Genomic DNA, 23,195 nt, shown 5'->3' with positions numbered 1-23,195 from the left:
CATAGCATTCAAGAACTTTGCATTACATTTGCCGATCATTTGAAGCAAAACATTGACAAACTCTCTCTCAACTCATCATATGTTTGCTCTCTTCACACACTTTCTGACCACTTCTCTAACACTTTAACTAATCAGTTATCATAAACTATCAAATCATCAAATAATCCATTTATAAAGTCGTCAACAAAGATATTTTAATGTCAATTCTGTTACTTAAAAACAAATTTATTTTAATTTGAATATCTTTAAGATTCAATGAATCTCAAACTGCAAATCAACGTGTTTTTTAAATTCAAGATAATATCAAAAACTTTATTCTTTATAATTTTAATTATTTTATTTCCAAGTAAGTAAAAACAAATAATTTTATTTCCATTTATTTATCTATGATTTACAATTTAATTTTTAGATATTTTTAAACTTTATAAAAATATATTAATAAAGTTTAATTTTATCTATATAAACTGAAATGCCAGTTAATTAAAATGTTTAATTTACATAGTTGACAATAATTGGGCAAAAAACTAGAAAAACTAGTATACACTGTGTGATATTAAATTAATTATTTTATAAGTTGAATATTTTGTAACAAAAAAGATAGTATGAATCCTGTCTACTATATATTATATTCAAATTTGATATTAATTAAATTTTAATATAAGTAATATTTTACAATATAAGTTTTTTATTTTAAAAATGTCGATATATAAAAATAATATTATCTAAAAAATACTGAATTATTTATTCACTATAAATAAATTATATTTTTAAACAGCTGATAGAATAAACTGTTATAATATAAAACACATCAATATATCAATTTTAAATCAATAAATTGACTGACAATTTTTATTGTCTTAAAATTATTAAGCATAAAACTTTGATGTATAAGTTGCTAATAAGTTTAATAAATACAATTTAATAAAGCTATTTAATAACGCTTTATGATTTATTTAACATTAGCAGTTACAGAAATAGTTATTAACTAAATAAAATGTTTTTTCAATTTATTTGCTCTTAAGTGCKCTTAAAAATTATTTAAACATAAATAAATATACTAATAAAATAAAGATTCAATTAAATAAATATATATCGTAGTATATAAAGTATATAATAAGTATTATTAGAAATGTTAAAATAACAAAGAAAATTTTGATATAATATTGAWACTAATAAAAGATTTGGATTTAACACTTAAGAGGAGATATGCTTAGAGATTGGTTGCATTGGTGGCAGTGTGGACATCAAGTGCGGCCATCAGTGGCATCAGTTGAGCCAATTTGGTGTTAAGTGAGCCGTAAATAATGTCCCTTTGAGTTGAGTCGCTCTCAAAAGTATGATATATACAGTTAGAGTATAGTATATATTGAGTACTGAGTTGTGGTTAATATTTGGTTCAGTGAAACTCAGAGCACATTTTGACCCTTTATAGCGTGTAATGATATATCGATTCTTGTTGTCTATAGATGTATAATATTGTATATATTGTATATATATTTCAAAATATCGTTGTAATACACATTTGTATACACTCTCTATATATTTTTGTCTCCAATGCTTTCATACAACCCATTCCTCATATGATTTGCTTCAAACAAGTAAACACTAAATTAGACATACGGTATATACAATATATTGTGAATATATAGTGCATACTTCAGAGTATTTTATTATATAATAATACAATATTACGACTGAAATATTTTTGATGATATAATGTATAACACATATAATATATAGATTTATAGATAAATATGTTGATCCCTTATCAAAGCCAATGTGCGATATAGTGATGCAAACATTTGAATGCATGTGAATGAGTACATCTCAAGAGTAGCACATTTCCAGAGACTCTCAATCTCTTGGTTTCTATATTTCTTTTCAAGTAGTGTTTGCGTGACTTCGTTAGCATATAAAACATGCGAAACAAACAATGGATTCAAAGTAAACTTATATCAAAATTATGCTAAAAATATGAAATACTCATTAAACATACTTATGTTTATAGATAAATATATTATTATAATTTATATTTTATTCTTAATCTTAGGATAATAATAACATTTAAATCATGTTTTACATAAAAATACATAAAAATATTATTAGTATTATTATGATTATCTAAGATTATGCAACATATGTGCCACTGCTTTATATTAATCAAATTAAACAAAATAAATAAAAATAATATTTTAGTTTGAATATAATTTTTAATGCATTTACTGTATTAATACAATCTAAAATTAGTAAAAATATATTTATTTTATAAATACTAAGTTAAAAATTTATAGTATAAATACAATAAATAGTTTTGAATATAKAAAATATATAAAAATTTATTTTRATAATCTTGTATTATATAATATATATGTTAATTAACAATTTAGTTTATATTTAATTTAAGTAGTGTATTGTATATTAATATATAAAATCAGTTAAGCAATCTTACATGCATTCAACTTATTTTTATTGTGTTGTCAATTAAATAACAAAGTTATGAAACACTTTATTGCAAAAGTATTAGCAGTTGAAAACAATTGTTGTCAATATCTTATATCTTAGATCTTATATATAGCACATATATATAGTATATAATATATAAAATTTATATATAGTTGAGTTGAATTATTGGTGAAAGTAAATGATATTGTATTGTTTCATCTTATGATTTCATTTTTGTCAAAATATAACAGTTTTATCCTATTTTGGTTTTTTGATGAAAAGAAAATCTATTAAAACTTTAGGAGACAACCACTGAATGAATGCTCTCAAAATTGATAATAGTTTTAGTGATATTATATCTCACAGTTTGCGTCTCTAAAAGTCTAAACAAAAGCTTTAGTTTKATATCTTATATTTACTCATAATTTGATATTATAGTGAGTGATATTTCATATAAATACAGTAATATATGTTAAACTAAATACAATTATATTAGTAGTAGTAGTAATTAACTGATAAGTCATTGAATCATATAACTATCAATATATGTTATAGATAATAATTAGAGTACTAAACAGTAAAAGTAGGTAAATTAAAAAATTAAATATATTCTGTACATTATATATATATTCTGTATATTCTGTATATTCTGTATATTCTGTATATTCTGTATATTCTGTATATTCTGTATATTCTGTATATTCTGTATATTCTGTATATTCTGTATATTCTGTATATTCTGTATATTCTGTATATTCTGTATATTCTGTATATTCTGTATATTCTGTATACTCTGTATATTCTGTATATTCTGTATATGCGAATAATGTAACGACGAAGAAATGATGCTATTCTTTGAATACTATTTATCGTTTAATTAACAGCGAATAGTAGTGAAGTCTACAATGAAATGTGCAAAAGATAACTGATTTCATTGCAATATAACAGTGAAATGCATTTACTCTCCAAAACAATAGTATTTCTCTTCTGTATATTATTTAAGTTGTGTTCCGTTTCCTACTAATGGATATTTTGCAGTTATTTTATAGTAATGTTAATACATTAATACATATAACATATAATAGCGAGTAATGTTGTGCTTAACTATTTACAATACAATCACAAATGCATTCAACTCTTACTTGTAAAACATTTAGACAATAGTAAAGCACATCATTTCACTTATTATTTATTGTACAAAACCTTATGTTCATTACAACACAGTTTTGTTCAATAAATTCATTTTCTACATTCAACTACAGTATCATTAAATAGGTATATGTGTTAAATGATTTGTTTTTTGCTAAAAACTAATTTTATTATCAAAAATACTTTATATTTCTGAAAATTGTTTGTTAGTATAAGCGCACTAAATGTAAAGTTTACTATAAAATTATACCAAACAAATATTGGAAAATTTAAATTTTTTACAAATAAATTAACTATAATATTTAGACTTAAATGCTCTACTGTTTAGATTTTTACTAAATATAATTTAGCTTTTTCTATAATTTAAGCTTTTTTATACAAAACTCCCAAAAATTATCAAAAAATTAAATAATTTTACAATTAACAAATACATCAAAATTAACACTTAAAAATAAAAAACTAAATATAAAAACATTACTATAAACTTGATTAATAATTTTTTAAAAACGTATTTGAACGTATTTAAAATAATCAGTTGAAAAAATATTATAAAAGATGTTAAAGATAAAGTTATTATTTAAATATGCCAATAGTAACCTATTTTATTGATAATCTGCACAATGAATTTATGTAAATTAATAAACATATATATATATATGCTTTAATATTTATATACTGGTATAAAAAATGTTTTAAATTTCTGATATAGATTTTGACAGTTTCTATCAGCTAATTGTTGACAATTTTAATTTTAGTTCCTGAAATGTGTTAACTTTACATATATTAATATATTTTACAAAATAGTAAACCATTTCAAAGAATTCGAAACTTTTGTCTGTTTTTGTCAACAAATGCTGCAAAACTTTGAAAAAATAAAAATTTGGTAAAAATAAAAAATAATGCTATAGTTATTGTTATAAAACTTTATATTACTTGAAGCCATCTAAAGATTAGTCAACAAACAAGTATACAATGAAATTGTAACTCTATATCAATCAATTATTTGTAACATGTTTTAGCTTTAATATATATTGCTAATAACAAATATAATTTTGTACAATTAAATAAATAGTTTTAGTTTATAATTAAGTGTTAATTAATAAATAGTAAAGATCTCTATTTTAATTAATATTAGTTTCATAATTGTGTAAATGTAAAATGCAAAGTATTGTAATACTAAAAAATTATTATCAGTAATCGATAATATATAAATTCATCAATAATACATGTATACAATATACACAATAATACCTGTATATATAAATATATATATAAGATTATATACATAAACAAGTTATATAATATAACTTATGAATATATTTAATTTATAGTATAAATAATAAAAATATAAACTGTAATACATTATTTGTATAGTATATTTGTATAATATATGATGTAGTGGTATAGAGTATAGACTATACATAGAATTGCTGTAATTACCGTCTGTATTAAATCAGAGTTAATTATTAAATATTTTATTTAAATTACTTAATAAATTTGTTTTAGAATAGTATTGCATTATGCATTATAATTTTTTAAAATTAAAACATAATTGCATTTTTATATCAAAAATATTAGTAGATTTATATCACTTGACTGGCAATATTAGTACAGTATATACAGTGTATATACAAAACATTAATTTGTTTAGACTTTCTCTCTAAATTCCGTTTGTAATTATAATGTTAGAGGAAATTTACATTAATTAAGTTTTATCAGTTTTGCTTATAAACATAATTTAAACCTAAATATAATACAAACAAACACTAGTTTAAAAACACTATACAGTATATAAAATTATAAATTAATTGATTACAAAATTGTATTTACGTAAAATTACATAAAATAAGACTAAATAAAAAACTATTTTATTGAATTCACTTATTGCATTGAATGCAAATATTAAAGCTATAATATAGTACATATAATACTTCATAAATACTTGTTTGAATTAAATAATTATTGGAAATTAACTAATTATAAGGTAAAAAGTTATTGTTAATGAAATATAAGCTTATGTTTTAATTAATTTAAATTGAATTTGAATTAATGAGTCACAGATATGATGTGTTGTGCATATAAAGCAATCGATGACACTTTGGATACATTAATATAGAGCTAAGGAATTAATTGCTAAGTTTAGTGTAACTTAACTGTTGGCAAACTATATGTAGACTACAATTAGTGTTTTAATTAAATGTGATAACGGCTTGTATGCCATAACAAGTCTAAGCAAATATTACTTGAATTAACTGTTTCGTGAATGTAATGTAAAATTCATTGCACCTAACATTTGCACTACCAGTTCATATAACATAAAAACATAAATTTATATCTATGTAAACACACGACATGTAGTATAACTATATGATACTAAAAATTACTACATTATATACTATACAAATGTTATAATGTTTTACTGTATGTACTTATAGCCGATATGTATATTACATCACTATTTAGATGACTTTATGTGATGTAAATAAAAGCATTTTTATAACATAACTTATTACTTTACTTTAACTATAAAAGTTAATTAGAAATAGTAAAATATTTATAAATGTATTTAACATTTAATGTAAAATAAAACAATTTTTAGTCACATGTTATTTATAGATTTCAATAGCAATTGATTGTTAAAGTGATTAATCTTTAGTTTTATTGTTGACTAAAGACATTGAATGAATGCTTTTTAGGAAAACAGGTGACAAATATAGGACCAAATAATAGGCAAATGTTGTAATGTCTAGAAATGTCTTATAAGCAAACAAAAGGTACTGATGTACTGATACTTGAGTTGACCGCACATAATATATGGCTCTTAAACATATAGCCCTTATTGTTGTCAACCAATTTAAGACTTATCGGATTCACTGTCTTTGTTGAATCAAAAGCCAGTAAAAGCATTGAAATGCATTGAAATGTCTTAAATGTCTATAAATGGCCACAAATTCACTGTTTTTCTCATCAATTTTTGCTTTAATTCAATAGAAATGAGCGCTGATTGGAATTTCTGGTGGACTTTTGATGGCATATCAGGTAAATAATGACTACAAATACTATATTACATTTTACTATACTATTACTTAACTTTAATACTTTTATTTTTAACTAAAATTAAATTTTTCTGACTATTTTTATATTTAATATTAAATAAATATTTTATATGTAAAGCTTATTGTGTATAAAGTAATATCACATTATTTTCTAATAGATTTTATTTAAACTAAATTAATTTTATATATCATATTAACTCAAAAAAGATCTTTTAAAGATTACCTAATGAAAGTACATAATATAAATATAAATTTATATTGTATATGATATACATTACTAACATTACCCTCAAGTATCCATAAGGGCTCCAAAAATAAATTAAAATAATAAATTCAAAATAAAATTGAATTTTTCTATCAAAATCTTATTTTCTATAAAAATATTCTTTAGTTTTCTTTAAGAATAAGTAAATGAAAAAATAAAAATATTTTGGAATTTACTATATATTAAGTAAAATACTGTATAAATATAAAAACAAAACAATTTTTTGCATTAACTAATTTAAGTATACACAGTATAATAATAATAATGAATAAATAAATAGATGATTACTATTTACTCAAACCATGTGTGTATTATTTGTTGATATATTTTATAATAACATTAAGTTACTAATATCTAAATATTTTTATAGTTTATGTAATGAGACTAAAATAAAACATATTTTATGTATTAATATTATGTATAATAAAATTGTTGACAAAATAGTTAAAACTGGTATTTCTTATAACATTATCAATTCATACAAACTATTGATAGATCAATGAAAATTTACAGCTCTTTAAAACAATAAATTTTCAAACAATTATAATGGTTTACTTGGTTTAACTATTACTTGGCACCGATATGTGAGGGTAATTATATGCAAAATAATAGGTATATTAAACTTTAATTTTATAATTAAAATGTATAAAAACGTGTTAAACTCTAAATAATTTTAATTATAGAATCAAAATTTTAGATTAATTATTTAAAAAAATTATTTTATTTTTATATTATTTAGATATTTTTACAGATTGTTAAGGAAAAATTAAAATTGTTTACTTTAATTATAACAACTAAAAACTATTGAGCAACTTTGTAACTTGATATTTTTAATGTAAAAACCAGTCCTATCTATTTTGTCAATGATTGTAAAGTATATATTTGACAATGTATACAATGTATGTACAGTATACAATATAATTATATAGTAATATCAAATAAAATACCATATGATTAATAATGAAACTATTATCAAATAAATAATCAAATCACTTGACATAAATAAAATTATTTAGAATTAATGGAATAAATTTGGAAAAATATAGTCACGAAAAATTTTATTATTTATTAGACTTACCATAAATTTTACAAATGCAAAACAAACATTTATTATATATTTTGGTTATAAAAATGATACTCTTGTCACACAAAAAAAAGTCAATAAATTTTAAAACTTATTGCATTATTTTGTTTAATAAATTATTATTATTATTGTTATTGTACTGTATATTAAATATAAACAATATTATTATCGTGTCTGCAAAATATAAATTTTTAAAAACTATTTATGAATTTTATTTCTGAAATTTCATTACCAAAATTTATTTACAAATGATCTTTTTTATAAATGTATAATATAGTTAATTAAAATATAATAAATATTAGAAAATAGAAATAATAATCAATTATAATTAATAAATCATAGAAATATGCAAACAATATATAATTCAAACAAATAAAAAATGTAATTATATTTTTAATAATAAACTTTTTTTATCTTATTATTTAATTTATTATACAATATTGTTTTTTGTAAACATACAAATTTTGTTAGTATTTATTGCGTATTTTAGTGTTTTAATTAGTTAAGTTGTTACTAATTTATCTAAATGTATTAGTGTTTTAAATTATAGTATAATAACCCAAACAAAGTAAAATACCACTATATATTATAGTAAATATATTTTTTGGCCAGCAGTCAATTTTTATTAATGAAGTTGAAAAGTAATTAATTTTAACCACTATTTAAATTATTTATTCAGTTTTTAGTTTAATAAATTAATTTTGGTTAATTTTTAATGTTTTTAATACTAATTTTTAAGTTAAACCCATAGGAGATACTTATCAAAAATTACTAGAAATATTTGTTAAGTTTTGAAAAATAAGAATTTTTGTTTATCACTAATATTACATAAAGTCTAACACAAATATTTTATTATCTAAACAGTATATTTCAAAATTAAATTTATAAATATTTTCAGAATTATCAATAATAATATCTCATATTTAATAAAATTAATTAAACATGTACTTTATCTATATTGTCAAATAAAATAAGTTATATTATATACGTTATGAAATAATTATTTGCTTTTGTTAGAAACAAAGTTACTTTTTGCTACAGCAGTACATAATTTAACAAATTTTTGCACAAATAGTAAATTTATTTATATATTTAATAAGTTTGATAATATAAATTAATTTTTAGGTATTTGTAAGAATAAATTTGACTATTTTATCGATATTTTACTGATTTCTCAATAAAGAAATATTAAAATTTTTGAATTTAAAAATACATTATATTATAAACATTTAAAGCATATGAGCATTTACAAATAAAAATAAATGAGTAATTTAATTTAATTAAAAAATTTATTTTAAATTAATAATTTACATTAAATGATATATAATTAGTATCTATTAAAAATAAACTTTTTAAATTAGACACTTTAACTATCAATTTATTTTTTTTAATTTAAAACAACTTTATATAAAAGTTTAAAAGGCAGTTAATCTCAAGTACTATACAACATAAGTTACGGTAACATAATTGAATATTTGTTTGATTAAAAATTTATTTTGTTAATTGAATTAATTTAATTTAAAGTTTACAAAATAGTTTACAATTACATATGTTTGTTATGATAATATTAGTTTGCAGTTATAAAATGCTAAATTTAAATCATTATTATTGAAATATTTCTAAAAATTGGACATGATAAAAAGATAAATGAACTTTTATTTTTATTTTACTTAAATAGGTTTTAAGCATTTTTATATATAGATTAACAATAAAAAAGAGAAGAAATGCTATTAAAAATGTTATATAAGAAGCAATTATTAATTGAGTGTTTGAGTCTTTTAATCTTTTGTCGAGTAAAATGAATTTTTAAAGTTTTTTGAAACCTTGTAATCCTTTTATAGAATATATTGTATATAATATCGTCAGTGTCTCTCATATGACTAATTTATTAGAATATTCTTTAAGTTTACAATTTATCATTCATTCAGTCATTCATTGAGATTATATAGAAAGCCATTGTATTCACTGTCAGTCACTATAAACCATATCTTCAATAATGACTTAAACGGATAATAAAAGACTCAAACATTTTGATCGCATGAAGAATGAATCAAAACAGGAGACCATTTCATTTGAAATATATTATAAAAAGCATTTGTTGCTAAACTCAGCCGGCATTCAATATATCAATTTCAATATAATATACTAAATATCTGTTTGGGTGTACCAGTTGTGCTCATATATAAACTATACACAAATTACTAGAATATTCATTTATTTAATGATGTGATTTATCGCATATACTGTACATTATAATATATAAAAAGTCTTTTATTATAATAGATATCTGTATATTGAATATATTTATACAGGTATTACATTTATAAAGATATACATATAGTGTATACAAATTGCTATATATATATATACTTTATACTATTAATATATATACTGTATATTGTTATATGATATATATGCTACATATATACTATATATTGTATTTAGTCAAAGTTTGATATATTACTGTGGCAAATATATTTCGAGACAAATTGTAATATGAAAACTTAATAGATTTTTCTGCATTCGGTTTAATAATTAAAAATTATTTTTTTATGGTATTAAATAGTAGAGATATTCATTATTATTGTTAATATATATAGTATAATAATTAAAGTTTTATAATGCTACAAAATTAGTAACCTCAATTTTTAGAATTGTATAATTTATAAAATCTAAGAAAAACTATTAATCCTGATAAAATAATAAAAGTATTTTTATTTTATTAGATTTCTGACAATTAAAGAATTATTTATGAAAAATTACAAAAAAAAATACAATTTATACTTATTTCTAAAAAACGAAAATAAATTTTAAAATGTTTTTGTTATTTATTAAAATTATATTTTTCTAATAAATTTTTTAAAATGATTAAATATTATATTATGTTGCCTGCTTTTAAGAAAATAATAAAATAATTTTTTATTATTGACGAAAATACCAAACATTATTACAAATTAAAATTGTGCTATTTTGGAAGACAAATTTAGACCTAATTTTAGATAAAATTATTTATTAAAAATTGTAAGCATTTGATAAACTTACTGATTTTTACTAAAAAATAAACATCAAATATTACTCTTTAAAATTAATATTTTTTTGTTTAAATTTATTTTTATTTTAAACATAAAAATATCAAAAAAGATTACTGTTTTAAAATGTCATTTATCAAATATTTTTGTAAATAATTCCAAAAACTTTTTAGACAAAGATATTAAACTACTATTATTTTGATAAGTGATAATCATAGAAAATATGTACATTAAAACAAAAATATAAAACATTCTAATATTCGAATTATTTTAGAAAAACTTAATACAAAGATTCTGTCTCGAAATTTACTAGCCACAGTAATAAATTATGTATTTAATGGTGGTTTTGAATAAATCAGTTTCTGTCTCAAATCGTACAATATTTACAAACTTATAAGATATGATTGAATGAATGGAGTCATTATATTTTGTTACTATGATATAATAATATTATTTATTTACCATTATATATATATATATATATATATATATATATATATATAATATATTGTATTTACAGTATAATATTTAATATAGTATTTTTGAAATGATTAGCTTATATATGATTTATATATTTTTTAATACTTGGTTTATTTTTTAATATGTGTAAAACATAAATTGAATTTTACAGCAATTCTTTATTAGGCAATATATAATAATTTTTTCTATAGTCGTTAAAAATGCTAAGTTTAATATGACTGGCATTTAAATAATTTTGTCATAAGTGTTATTTCTATATCAATATAAAGGCGTTAATGTTAATAATTTATTTAAATGTCTATGGCATGACAAAAATTATATCACATAATTACAGTATAGTGATTAAAATTACAAAATTAATTATAGTATGCAATATTACAATATTTATAAATTAGAAAATTAAACAACTAAGTTATTTTGCATATTACAATATTTAAGCTTTATTAACAAAATGTATATACAGTATTATAAATATGAATTTGTGTTACAAATATAAATTAATAAAAACAGTCACTTTAAACATATTTTACACATATTCTAATACTGTAAGAGATAGCAATAAATCATAGTTGCAAAAGATTTTCCATCTCAAGGGTTATAGGGAAAGGTGTAAAAATCTTTGGGCGCCGAAAATTAGTTGGGAATCCCATAACTTGTCAGCTTTAGGTCAGAGGTGGACCTAAAAATGATGATCTTAGGGGGTAAGAGGGGACAACCCTGACATAATTAAGACAATTTCTCTATCTTTACCTCTCTCTCTCTCTCTCTCTTTCTCTCTCTCTCTCTCTCTCTCTCTCTCTCTTGTTGCTCTCATCTATGATTTATGATTTAACTTATGGCTATTAAAACAAAAGATATTATCATCAGTTGACCACAAGATGATGCAATCAAGTCTATATACTCTAAACAAATATCCATAAATATACCGCAAGTTTGTAGAGACAAACATTGTGACAAACATTGTAAATAAAATTTATCTTTTAATTTACTTAATAATACTTATAAATAACGTTATTATTACTGTATATTTACCGTATATATAGCATAAATATTAAATATAAAAAACTGTTATACAGTAAATTTATACCATTATAGCTATAAATAAATTTTAATAAATATATATATATATAATAAATTATAGCTCTAAAAATAATTTAGAATTTATATATTTTTCTTATTTAATGCAAATATCTATAGATTTCATACAATATGTTCGCATAAAATAATATTTATGACAATATGTTGTTTATTACTTATTCAAAATGACTTTTGGAAAAATTAAAAATTATTTTTCTATCAAATTATCACATACTGTACATCTTTCGTAAAAACTTAATGTTTATTAATAAATATTTTTATGAATGATATCTATTTTATCGATTTTAAGATACATTTTATTAGTTTATATTATTTAAAGCTAAATCATTTAAATTACTTAAGTAAGCTTATTATTAAAAAATAGCATTATAAATTATATTTGTTTTATTGAATTTATATTATATAAACAGATTCTTATTAGAAACAACTATTTTTTATAAATAAATTTATAAATAATTAAGTTAACTCAAAGTGATTTTTATTAGAAACAATGATTTAATTAATAGATAATATGATATATATTATGCAATTTACTAGTAATATTAATATAGACACAGAAATAATTACTATTTATTTATTTAATAAAATATATTTTACATTATTAAATTGGTTATTTGTATATTAAACATAAAACTTCTAATAAAAGTTATGTAAAACCAAACTATTCATTAAGTTATTTGATATAAAATGATTAAAAACCTATTGAAAAATATATACTGATTTAGACAAAATTTAAAACTAAATCTAAAATTTAAATTTAATTTTTTAAGCAAAATGTTAGTTATTATTTATAACTAACATTTTGCTTAAAAAAGCTATTCTTATATATAAAAAATAAATAAAAGCCATTTAATGTTATGTATTGAAAAATGTTTGAAATATTTTTATTTTAATAAATATTTGTGTTAACAATATTTATAGTGCTTTCATAAATCAAACAAAAGCAAAATGAATGCGTGTTTAAAGTAATCAACGGACAAAAACTGTTATTATTCTTCACTTTATATTACAATCAAATTTATTGAAAAGTTATTTTATGTCCACAAAAGTCATTTTTGTATGAGTTCTCAAAAACATTTAATCAAACAAATAGACAAAATGTCAATAATTTTAGCAATTTTAAATAAAAAGAAAATTTTAGATATTTTTCAATTAAATTGCTTTATAAATCATTTTAAGTAGAAAATATAAAATATTTCTGAAAGTTTATATACTAAAAGATGAGAAATTATATTATTGAAAGTATAATAAGTAAACAATTAAATTATAATGTTAAGAAAATATAAAAATTAAATAATTAATGACAAAATGAATACTTTAGAGTATATATATTGCAATAGATTAATAAATCATATTTAATGTTTTATATACAAAATTCTATATACTATTGAGTTTTTATTAGATATTTATTGTATTAAAAATATTATCGATCTTTGAGTGACATTTGGCTTCCGGATTATATTTTTAGACATAGAGTTGGTTTGAGACAAAAAAATAGTGAAAATGATAAAAAAATGTTATTTTGTCGTTTGATATAATGTAATGGTCTGCACACATGTAAACAATGTTATATTTGTCCAAACATAAGCTTATGTCTCATATTGATATAAGAGACTGTATATTACACGAGTCAATGATGTGATGACTTGTATTTTAAGCCCAAGAGGCAAACGCCTTGATCTCTCACCTAATTTCCCCAGAGATGATCACATGAATGAGTCAACTGAGCACTGCTTGAGTACTATCTCATCATTATATGTAGTCATCACCCGATAACCAATACCCAACCAACCATATCATCATTTCATAGATTTTACTCTAAATTATCAATTGTTGCATTTTTGATTTATATAATACAATATATTGTTAATTATTTTTTATTTTAGAAAGTTATATATTATTATATTAAATTATTAAATATTATACTGTAATTACTTTATTTTTTAGTATAGTTTCATTTGATTACAAAAAATTGATATAATTTTTTGCATTATTATTTAAGCATTTTTTATAAAGTTAAATAAAATTAAATAAAACAATTTTCGTGGTAAAAAGTTAAAAATATTGCTACAATTGATTTGAAACTTGAGTGAAAAATAAAATTTAAATAACGATACATTTTAGTTGTCATTGAATGTCTTATGATATCAAATATGAATTTTGATTGAAAATCGGATTAATGTCGTCATATTGTATAATATAAAATATTATTTATGAAATGTGAATAAATATGCAAATATTTTATAATACGAGAGATGAATAAAATGAGTATCTAATCGATAACTTTAATACTTATATTGATATATATTATAGTAAAAGCTTGACAACGTTTAAACTTTAAAGATAAGTTCATATGAATGAAAATAATCTAAGTTTTCAATATAAAAATAGTAAATAAATGAGAATTGAGTATACAATAGGCTAACACACATTCATAATATATATTGAATATTTAGATAAGTTTAAAATATATATAAACTGTGATTGTAATCAATATATAGCATCTGATGCATTACCGGTACTGACTGTAACATTACTAAACATCTGCAATAGCTGTGTTGAGCACCGGAGTTGTGCTACTATTAGTGCCACTGTAAGCACTGTAAGCTGTGGCATAATTTGCACACTTGTAACTACACTGCACTGGGAGACAGTCATAGAGTTTGGCACTAAATGCTTGATATTATTCAATGCTCTATGAATACCAATTCAATGGTCTATATAATCATACAATCATAATGTGAATCGATTTGAACTGAATTTATAAGCGAACAAAACTTGTATGAATTGGGAGGAAATAACAATGAAATTACAAAAACCAATATAAATACTATAAATACTATAAACGCTTGCATTACTAGCAATGAAATATTTTGTATTGACTCAATCATCAAAATATGGATCATAACATAAAGTAAAGCTTTTCAATCATATTATTTACTATTAATTTAGTCTAATGTGTTCACAAAAAGCAGTCAAACTTTATAAATCTTTTTTACTTAAGTAAAAGATTTTGAATAAACACTCTATGAATATGTATAGTATTAATCAAACTTTCATTGACAGTAATATTATATAGATATACAAATTATTTTAATTTATATTGCTGTAAAAATTTTACAAATAATATTTTATAAATTGTTTAATTTACTGTATAATCATAAAATGCATTTTAAATTTTTAGATCATAAATATAGCAATATATTTATGTGACTACTTTAATAAAACTTAATAGCAATTATAATAGCAATTATATATTATAACCAAACGTATGTTATCACACACTCGCTTGATATTCCCGATGGACTTTAAGCTCAAAATACAAATTACCAGTTTGTTATGCATTTGTCTGTTTATTACATTACTATTGTTAACAAATACTTTAAATGTTTATATCTGTTTATACATTATATATTTTATAAAATTGTTTTTAATATTTTTATGCCTACACTATTCAATAATCTAAATAATAATTATTATATATACATATGTATATATATATATTATTGTTCACAGTATCATAACAAATTATTTATATAATAATTAATATTTAAGATTTTTAATAGAAATTAATATAAAATGTTTATTTGTAATAAACAATTTTTACATCTTGAATCTCAAATAAAAATTTTATAATATTAATATTTAATGATGAAATAAAATCAGTAATTAATAAACAGTGTATTATTTTATCATTAAGTTAGTTATATAATCAAACTTTTGGTTATTACATTAAATGGGTTGACTCATATAATACTAAGCAATAGCATTGCTGTGTATGCAATAAACTATTTGACAACTATTAGTATAACATCTCATCCATAAAATAATATTTTGATTATCAGTAAATTAGTCGTTTACTAACAAATAGATAAAAGAAATGTTTAATTAAGTTGAAGAAATGGTAAAAACCTTATTTATGAAGTCATATAACAGTCTGAATAGTATATTAAAGTCAAACAAAGACTACATTAAAGTAAATTAGTTTCCAATCTTTTTATAACTCGAAGTCAATATAAGTGCTCTAAATATAAGATGAGATGAAGGAGACAATGATATTTGAAGTCACAGTGACCTCACAATCATATTGATCTCACGGGAATAATCTGTCATTTAATACAAAATATAAGTGAAAACCCATATACACTACAATCAAGTTTTATATTACAAACGATTACTATGTTATTACAATCTCTGATACTGTTAAAGAAATCGATAAACCAATGATCAATTATAATAGGAATTATTATTGTGTTTTTATGTACAGTAATTGTAACATATTTTTTATTTTATAGCATTTAGTGTATATCAAATTTATAATAATACTTAAATATAAATTGTTATACTTTATATTAAACTATATTTTTATTTAATTCAAACTGTTATATGATAATACTGAATTACTCAATAAATTTGTATTTCTAAATATCATAATAGCCAAAACTATTATATTTAAATTTATTATTAGTATATAAATTTTTTTTTCTTTAAATTATTAATTATTCAAATACTAACAAACCGTTTATATATAAAAATAGGACCAGAATTTTGGGGTATATTAAATCCCGATTGGCATTTGTGTAGTAAAGGTCATCGACAGTCACCTATTGATATAAAGCCAAATCTTTTATTATATGATCCAAATTTGAGACCAATACATATTGGTAAAAATAGGTTAGTTATTAATTGTTATTGAGTTGTGATTATTTATTAAATAATTAATTAATATACAAAACTATGACTATTTGTTATATTTGTTATAAATTGCAAAATTAGAGTAAACGGTGTTTTAGAAAACAACGGCCACAGTGTTGTCTTCCATATAAACAGTAATTCAGATGAAATTGAATTATTTAATTCAATCAATTCATTGAATCCATCCTCAATTGTGACAACAATCAACATGAGTGGCGGACCCCTCTCTTATTCCTATAGTTTTGATTCACTACACCTTCATTTTGGTCGTACCGATACATTTGGCTCCGAACATATGATAGCAGGCCTTACATTCCCAGGCGAGGTATTTCCCAAAGTTTAGCTTCTCTTAAAACATTAAGTAATTTATTTTGACATTAGCTTCAAATTCTGGGATATAATTCAGATTTATATCAAAATATGAGCGAAGCCTCAACAAAGCCAAACGGTTTGGTTGCGATTGCTTTATTAATTCAGGTTTTTAATAATATTTTTTACAATATTTTATATTATTTAGTAATTATAATCCAATAATGTTTAGGTTGGAGACACCAGCTCTGATGAATTAAAATCATTAATATCTCAATTGCAACATATTAGATATAGAGGTAACATAACAACATTTATTATATAAATTTATTTATAGATATATTTATTTATTTAATTACAAAACTTGAAATTATTGTGATTATAGGTCAAAATATAACCCTCAAGTCTTTAAGTATAAGAGACTTAGTTCCTGACGATCGCTTCTATATGACATATGAGGGCTCACTTACGATGCCGTCGTGCGCTGAAGTGGTCACTTGGATTGTCATCAATAAGGTTTGTTTCATTATTTCACTTATTATTTTATATTTAGTTATTATCATTTTGTTAAATTTTGTTGATTTTAAGTTTAAATCTTGTGTTGTAATTATGTAAATGTTTTGAATTTTTACTTAATTTTTATATTACATAAGTATAATTCTAAGTAGTAATTATTGAATATTAAGTAATTATTATTAGCTTAGACTTAAGTTAAAGTAAATTAATGATTGAAAGTGTGATTGTCTGCATTTGACACACATTTGCCAAAAATGGTTAGTTTCCGCCCATTCAAACATCTCAATTGCATTACATTAAATGCTATTTGTTTGTTAATAACTTATATACAAATGTCTTAATATTTGCTTACTATTATTAAAAGTGTTTATTATTATTATTTTAATTGTTATTTTAATTATTATATTAATATATGCTAAAAGATAAAGATAATTAAGATTATGATACTTGAAAATATAGCATAAAAATGTAAATTATACAATAAAATAACACATTTATTAAAATATATTGTAAAGAAGAAATAAAATTATTTTTTAAAAAATAATTCTAATTCTATTTTATGCCTAAAATATGTCTATTTACATAAAAAAAAATTTACTTTTAAATTTACATTTAACTAAAATTTTATTATTTATACACATATTGTTAGCATATTTAATATTCTAATGATTTTGTTATATATAATAATTTAGAAAAAAATCAATTTATATAAACTACATAATACACTGTATACAGTATTTACTGCTATTTGACAAAACTAATTTGTATTTTGAAAGATATTTAAGTCATTAATATATTTATACATAAAATTAACAGTAATAATTCAGATATTATAACTTAATTTTTGTAATACAAGTAATGACAATCTGTTAATTACATTTCAGCCACTCTTCATAACCAGACAACAGGTAAGTTATATTGTTGTTTATATACTATATGTTTACATAAATTTATTCTTAACCTTAGTTGAAATTTTTGTTTTTTATTATCAGAATTAAACTTAAATTTTGAGAAATATTGTATTATTTCATATTATTCAAATCCATAAAAATGATAAATATTTAAAAATTCATATATTTAAAAAATGTTAAAATATACATCTTAAATTTTTATGATATTGTTAATTTAAATATACAATTTAAAAATAAATAGACGTAAAATTACTTTTTGACGAATTAGTACAAATAAATCAATATATTTTAAATATTTTATGTTTGATTTTACTACTAGAATAAAGTTGTTAACGTAAATAATTATTAATGAAGTTAATTCGGGTCGGGTGTGTCTCAACTATAAAAATCTATATATCGTATACCATATGCTAATAATGGGTAGATTTTTATATAAATGATAGATTTTGCATTTAAATATCTAAATACTATTTTAGATATATTTAATGGGATGTACAATTTATCAGATAATAAGATACCATAGTAATATTCATTAATAATAATAACCAAACATATAAATATTTGAATGCTACATAAAGTTAAGATTATTTAAACTTATATTAATATTAAAAAATATTTTATAAATAAATTTCATTAGATTTAATAGTTTTAAAATAATTTATATGAAACCGTAGATGATTTTTCAAATTATTTTATAACTTTTATTGATATTGATGTACTACATTATATTTCATATTAACTATAAATATAATACTTTATTGATATTTATATCATGAATATTGAAAACTAGTTTATAAAAAACATGATTTTACATAAATATCAACGGAATATAGTATAGTATTTGTTCATAATATATGTTAGTTTTTATTATTGATATAAAGAAAGAGTAAAATAAAGAATATTCTTTCAGAAAGAGTTCAAATCTTTTGTATCATAAGTCATATTGAGTGACAAAATAAAAACGAAAATCGATTGAATATTTTTGATAAAATGTTAAAAATCAAAAGTGCTTCAGGCATTCAATACATAATATTTGAAAATCTAAAAAAGTGTTGATAAACTTGTTTATAAAGTTTACAAATATAATCAAGTATCAAAAAATTTTATACAAATATTATCATATATCTATATGTTTATACTATTTTTTTATTTTTGATAAGAAACAGTAAATGTAATAAAAATTTTTATTTTTACATTTAAATTATCTAAAATTTATTACAATTGATTTTTTTTATTTTATACAGTTTTTACAGTATATACTTATTTTTATTTTGTAAAAAATAATAGTTGTTTAAAAATAGTGAATTTAAAAATAAAATAAAAACTTGTTTATGTTTTGATATCAATATAAATTCAAAAATGTAATATCTATTGATATGTAAAAAGCAAATTTATGATTGCTAAAATAGTTTGCAACAATATTACTCAATTGATTATGTATTTATTTAAATAATATAATTTAATTTTTTTACAGTTATATGCATTGAGGAAATTGATGCAAGGTAATATTGTTTTGTTGCTAATAAATAAATTGTTTTTATGTTCTGTTTATTTTATTTTACATTATAAAAACCTTTTTGTTGTTTATCTTAAAATTGATAACAATTGTCACCCATAACACAGTCCTTAAGAGGACAGATATATGTTAAGAAACTCGTACAGTGTATACCTGTGTTATGGATAACCATTAATGTCAATTAAAGTTAATCAACAACAAATGATTTTTTATAAAGTTATTGAAATACAATTATTTTTTAATAAATTATATATGAAAAGTTAATAAATAAATTTAAATAATTTTTTATTTTTATTTATAATTATTATTATTATTTTTTATAGATGTAACTAATATTACTAAACTTATAAAATTTTATTGATTTTATTGATTCTTATATCAGTAAAATATTAGTAAAATAAAATATATATAAAAAATAAATAAGACATAATATTATGAAAAACATATTGAAAATGTTTAAAATGTATGTATTTATGTTATAAAATGTTGTGAAGGAGAAGCCGAACTGCCGAAAGCTCCGCTCGGAAACAATTATCGTCCGATTCAGCCTTTAAATGAACGGGTCGTGCGAACCAACATTGACTTCAAACGAGAACAGGTATGTATTGTATGTTTTCACCGGTTGTGCCAATTATTTTGCATATTTTCCAAAGTTGGTGTCAATTTAAATGCAAAACTTTTTTTTTATAAAATAGTTTTTTTGAAGTGTGAGTAAAGAAATGCATTAAATTGATTGATGTGTCGATACAAAGCTCTGTTTACATTATATTATACAGTATTTTATAACAAACGGATAGACATTTCAATCGCTTTATAAGCGATGCATAAAATATGCTCTCATCTCTTAAGTCTCACTTCAATATTATTGATATTTATAACTATAAGCTAACGAATACACACAACGTTTCTTTTAAATACTGTATGTTATGTTAGTTCATATCATTATAATAAATAAAATTAATCGTAAAAAAACATTTTTTGCTTATTTAAGGAGTTTTATGCTTAGTATCCAATGATTGAATATGACTTACAGTAAGGTTTATAACAAATATTATTTGTAATATTATAGGCATCGAGTGTTTGTCCAACCATGAAGAGGAATATGCATTATGAAGGTATATATCATTATTGTCAATACATATCACATACATATAGTATTCACCAAAACATTATCTAATGATTCAATCCATATAACAGTATATATCACTTATTCCCGTTATAGTCAATATATTATTTTAGTTAGTATTTTTATTTTGTTGTTGAATACTTTTGATATCTATTTGATTAAATTAAACTAATAATTTAATTATTTATATTACACGTAAAATAAATTGGTATATGTTGTATGTATACACAATTAAATATTGTAATTTAGTTTCATAATTGAAATGAAGTTCAGCAAATATCAATTTTAACACATTATAAACAATTTAAAATTAAGTTTACATCAATTGAATCTAAATGTTTATGTAATTGTTTTTAATTTTACATTTATAATATTGTAAACTAAAATGATTAAAATTATTTAATATATATATATATATATAAGGTTATTTTTATAATAAATGTACAACAAATTGATAGATAGAGATATATAATTAAAAATACATTAAATACATATTAAAATTTATCTAATTAAAATTATCTAAAATATTCATCCAAGATAATGCAATTTTTATATATCAATACGAATTTTTACATTTTAAAAATTCAAATTTATAAGACAGCTAAACTATATATACATTATATTAATATAACTAAGTAATATAACTAATATATTAAATAAGATGACTTATTTTTGTAATAAAAGATTAAAAATTCAATAAAATTTTAGTGGTTATCAATAGTATTTATTTAATTTTATGTACTATTAAATTGTTAACTATTATAACAGATTATAAACTATGATATATTTTTAAATATTGAAATTCTCTATCTGAACTCAAAAATGTTTTTTATTATAAATAATTTATATTATTTATTTAAATAGTGAACAAAAATTTTCGTAACACTGGATAACATGTGACGGATGGCCAACAATACCCTTATATCAAACAAACATCTTTGGTTTGAGAAGAGCTCGATATATGAATCCCTCTTAAGGGATGTGCCTCTAATTGTTTTGTTATTATATTTATTACTTTTTACAAATATTTAATTCATACTATAGTACTTTGATTTATCAATTATTTAATAAGTATTGTTTTTTAAATCTTTATATAGTGTAAGCTATAAATACAACCTAATTTCAATAAATTATAATTTACCAATTCTATTATTTTTATTATTATAATTTATATTTAATTTATTTTAAAATTAATATTAATATTAATATTAAAATATAAAAATTATAAAATAAAAACAGTTATAAAGTTATATTTTATAATAAAACAAATTTAATTTTAAGTTAAACTTTATTTATTCTATGATTAACTTTATGTTTAAGCAACTAAACTATTATACAAATAGCAATGGTTTTTAACATTAGACAATAATATGATATACGGTATGTATTGTATTAATAATAAAAATGATTCCTTAACTATATAATAATTAAATATGTTAATTAAATACAATACAACTAACAAATTAAATCATTTAAACCCAATTTTAGTTAATAATCCATCAATCACTTTGTTTTCATT

The 23,195-nt window shown here is 20.1% G+C and overlaps 1 protein-coding gene across 1 annotated transcript; it reads left to right on the top strand.

Annotated features, from left to right (window-relative positions):
* Positions 1–306: 306 nt before the first annotated feature.
* Positions 307–22,588, top strand: LOC128952018 (carbonic anhydrase-related protein 10-like). Its single transcript, XM_054297341.1, has 12 exons — positions 307–346; positions 6,583–6,630; positions 17,142–17,277; positions 17,380–17,623; positions 17,680–17,775; positions 17,840–17,906; positions 17,993–18,123; positions 19,008–19,031; positions 20,509–20,536; positions 21,045–21,148; positions 21,620–21,665; positions 22,541–22,588. Exons 2-12 carry the CDS (start codon positions 6,585–6,587, stop codon positions 22,567–22,569), a joined length of 951 nt encoding a protein of 316 aa, XP_054153316.1. The 5' UTR covers positions 307–346; positions 6,583–6,584; the 3' UTR covers positions 22,570–22,588.
* The last annotated feature ends 607 nt before the right edge of the window (positions 22,589–23,195 follow it).

This window comes from Oppia nitens, unplaced genomic scaffold (genome assembly GCF_028296485.1).
Source record: "Oppia nitens isolate AA-2021 unplaced genomic scaffold, nextdenovo-longstitch-racon4-pilon3 scaffold1_pilon_pilon_pilon, whole genome shotgun sequence".
In the NCBI taxonomy this organism is placed as follows: Eukaryota; Metazoa; Arthropoda; class Arachnida; order Sarcoptiformes; family Oppiidae; genus Oppia; species Oppia nitens.
The sequence above is the reverse complement of the archived record's forward strand: the minus strand, read 5'-3'. Positions and strand labels throughout refer to the sequence as shown.

What these genes read in the sequence shown, in the direction of transcription:
- LOC128952018 (XM_054297341.1), top strand. Translation starts at nt 6,585, where the DNA reads ATGAGCGCTGATTGGAATTTCTGGTGGACTTTTGATGGCATATCAG. An exon ending in ATTGAGGAAATTGATGCAAG is followed by an intron (nt 20,537 to 21,044) that starts GTAATATTGTTT and finishes AATGTTGTGAAG; the next exon opens with GAGAAGCCGAACTGCCGAAA. An exon ending in TTGACTTCAAACGAGAACAG is followed by an intron (nt 21,149 to 21,619) that starts GTATGTATTGTA and finishes GTAATATTATAG; the next exon opens with GCATCGAGTGTTTGTCCAAC.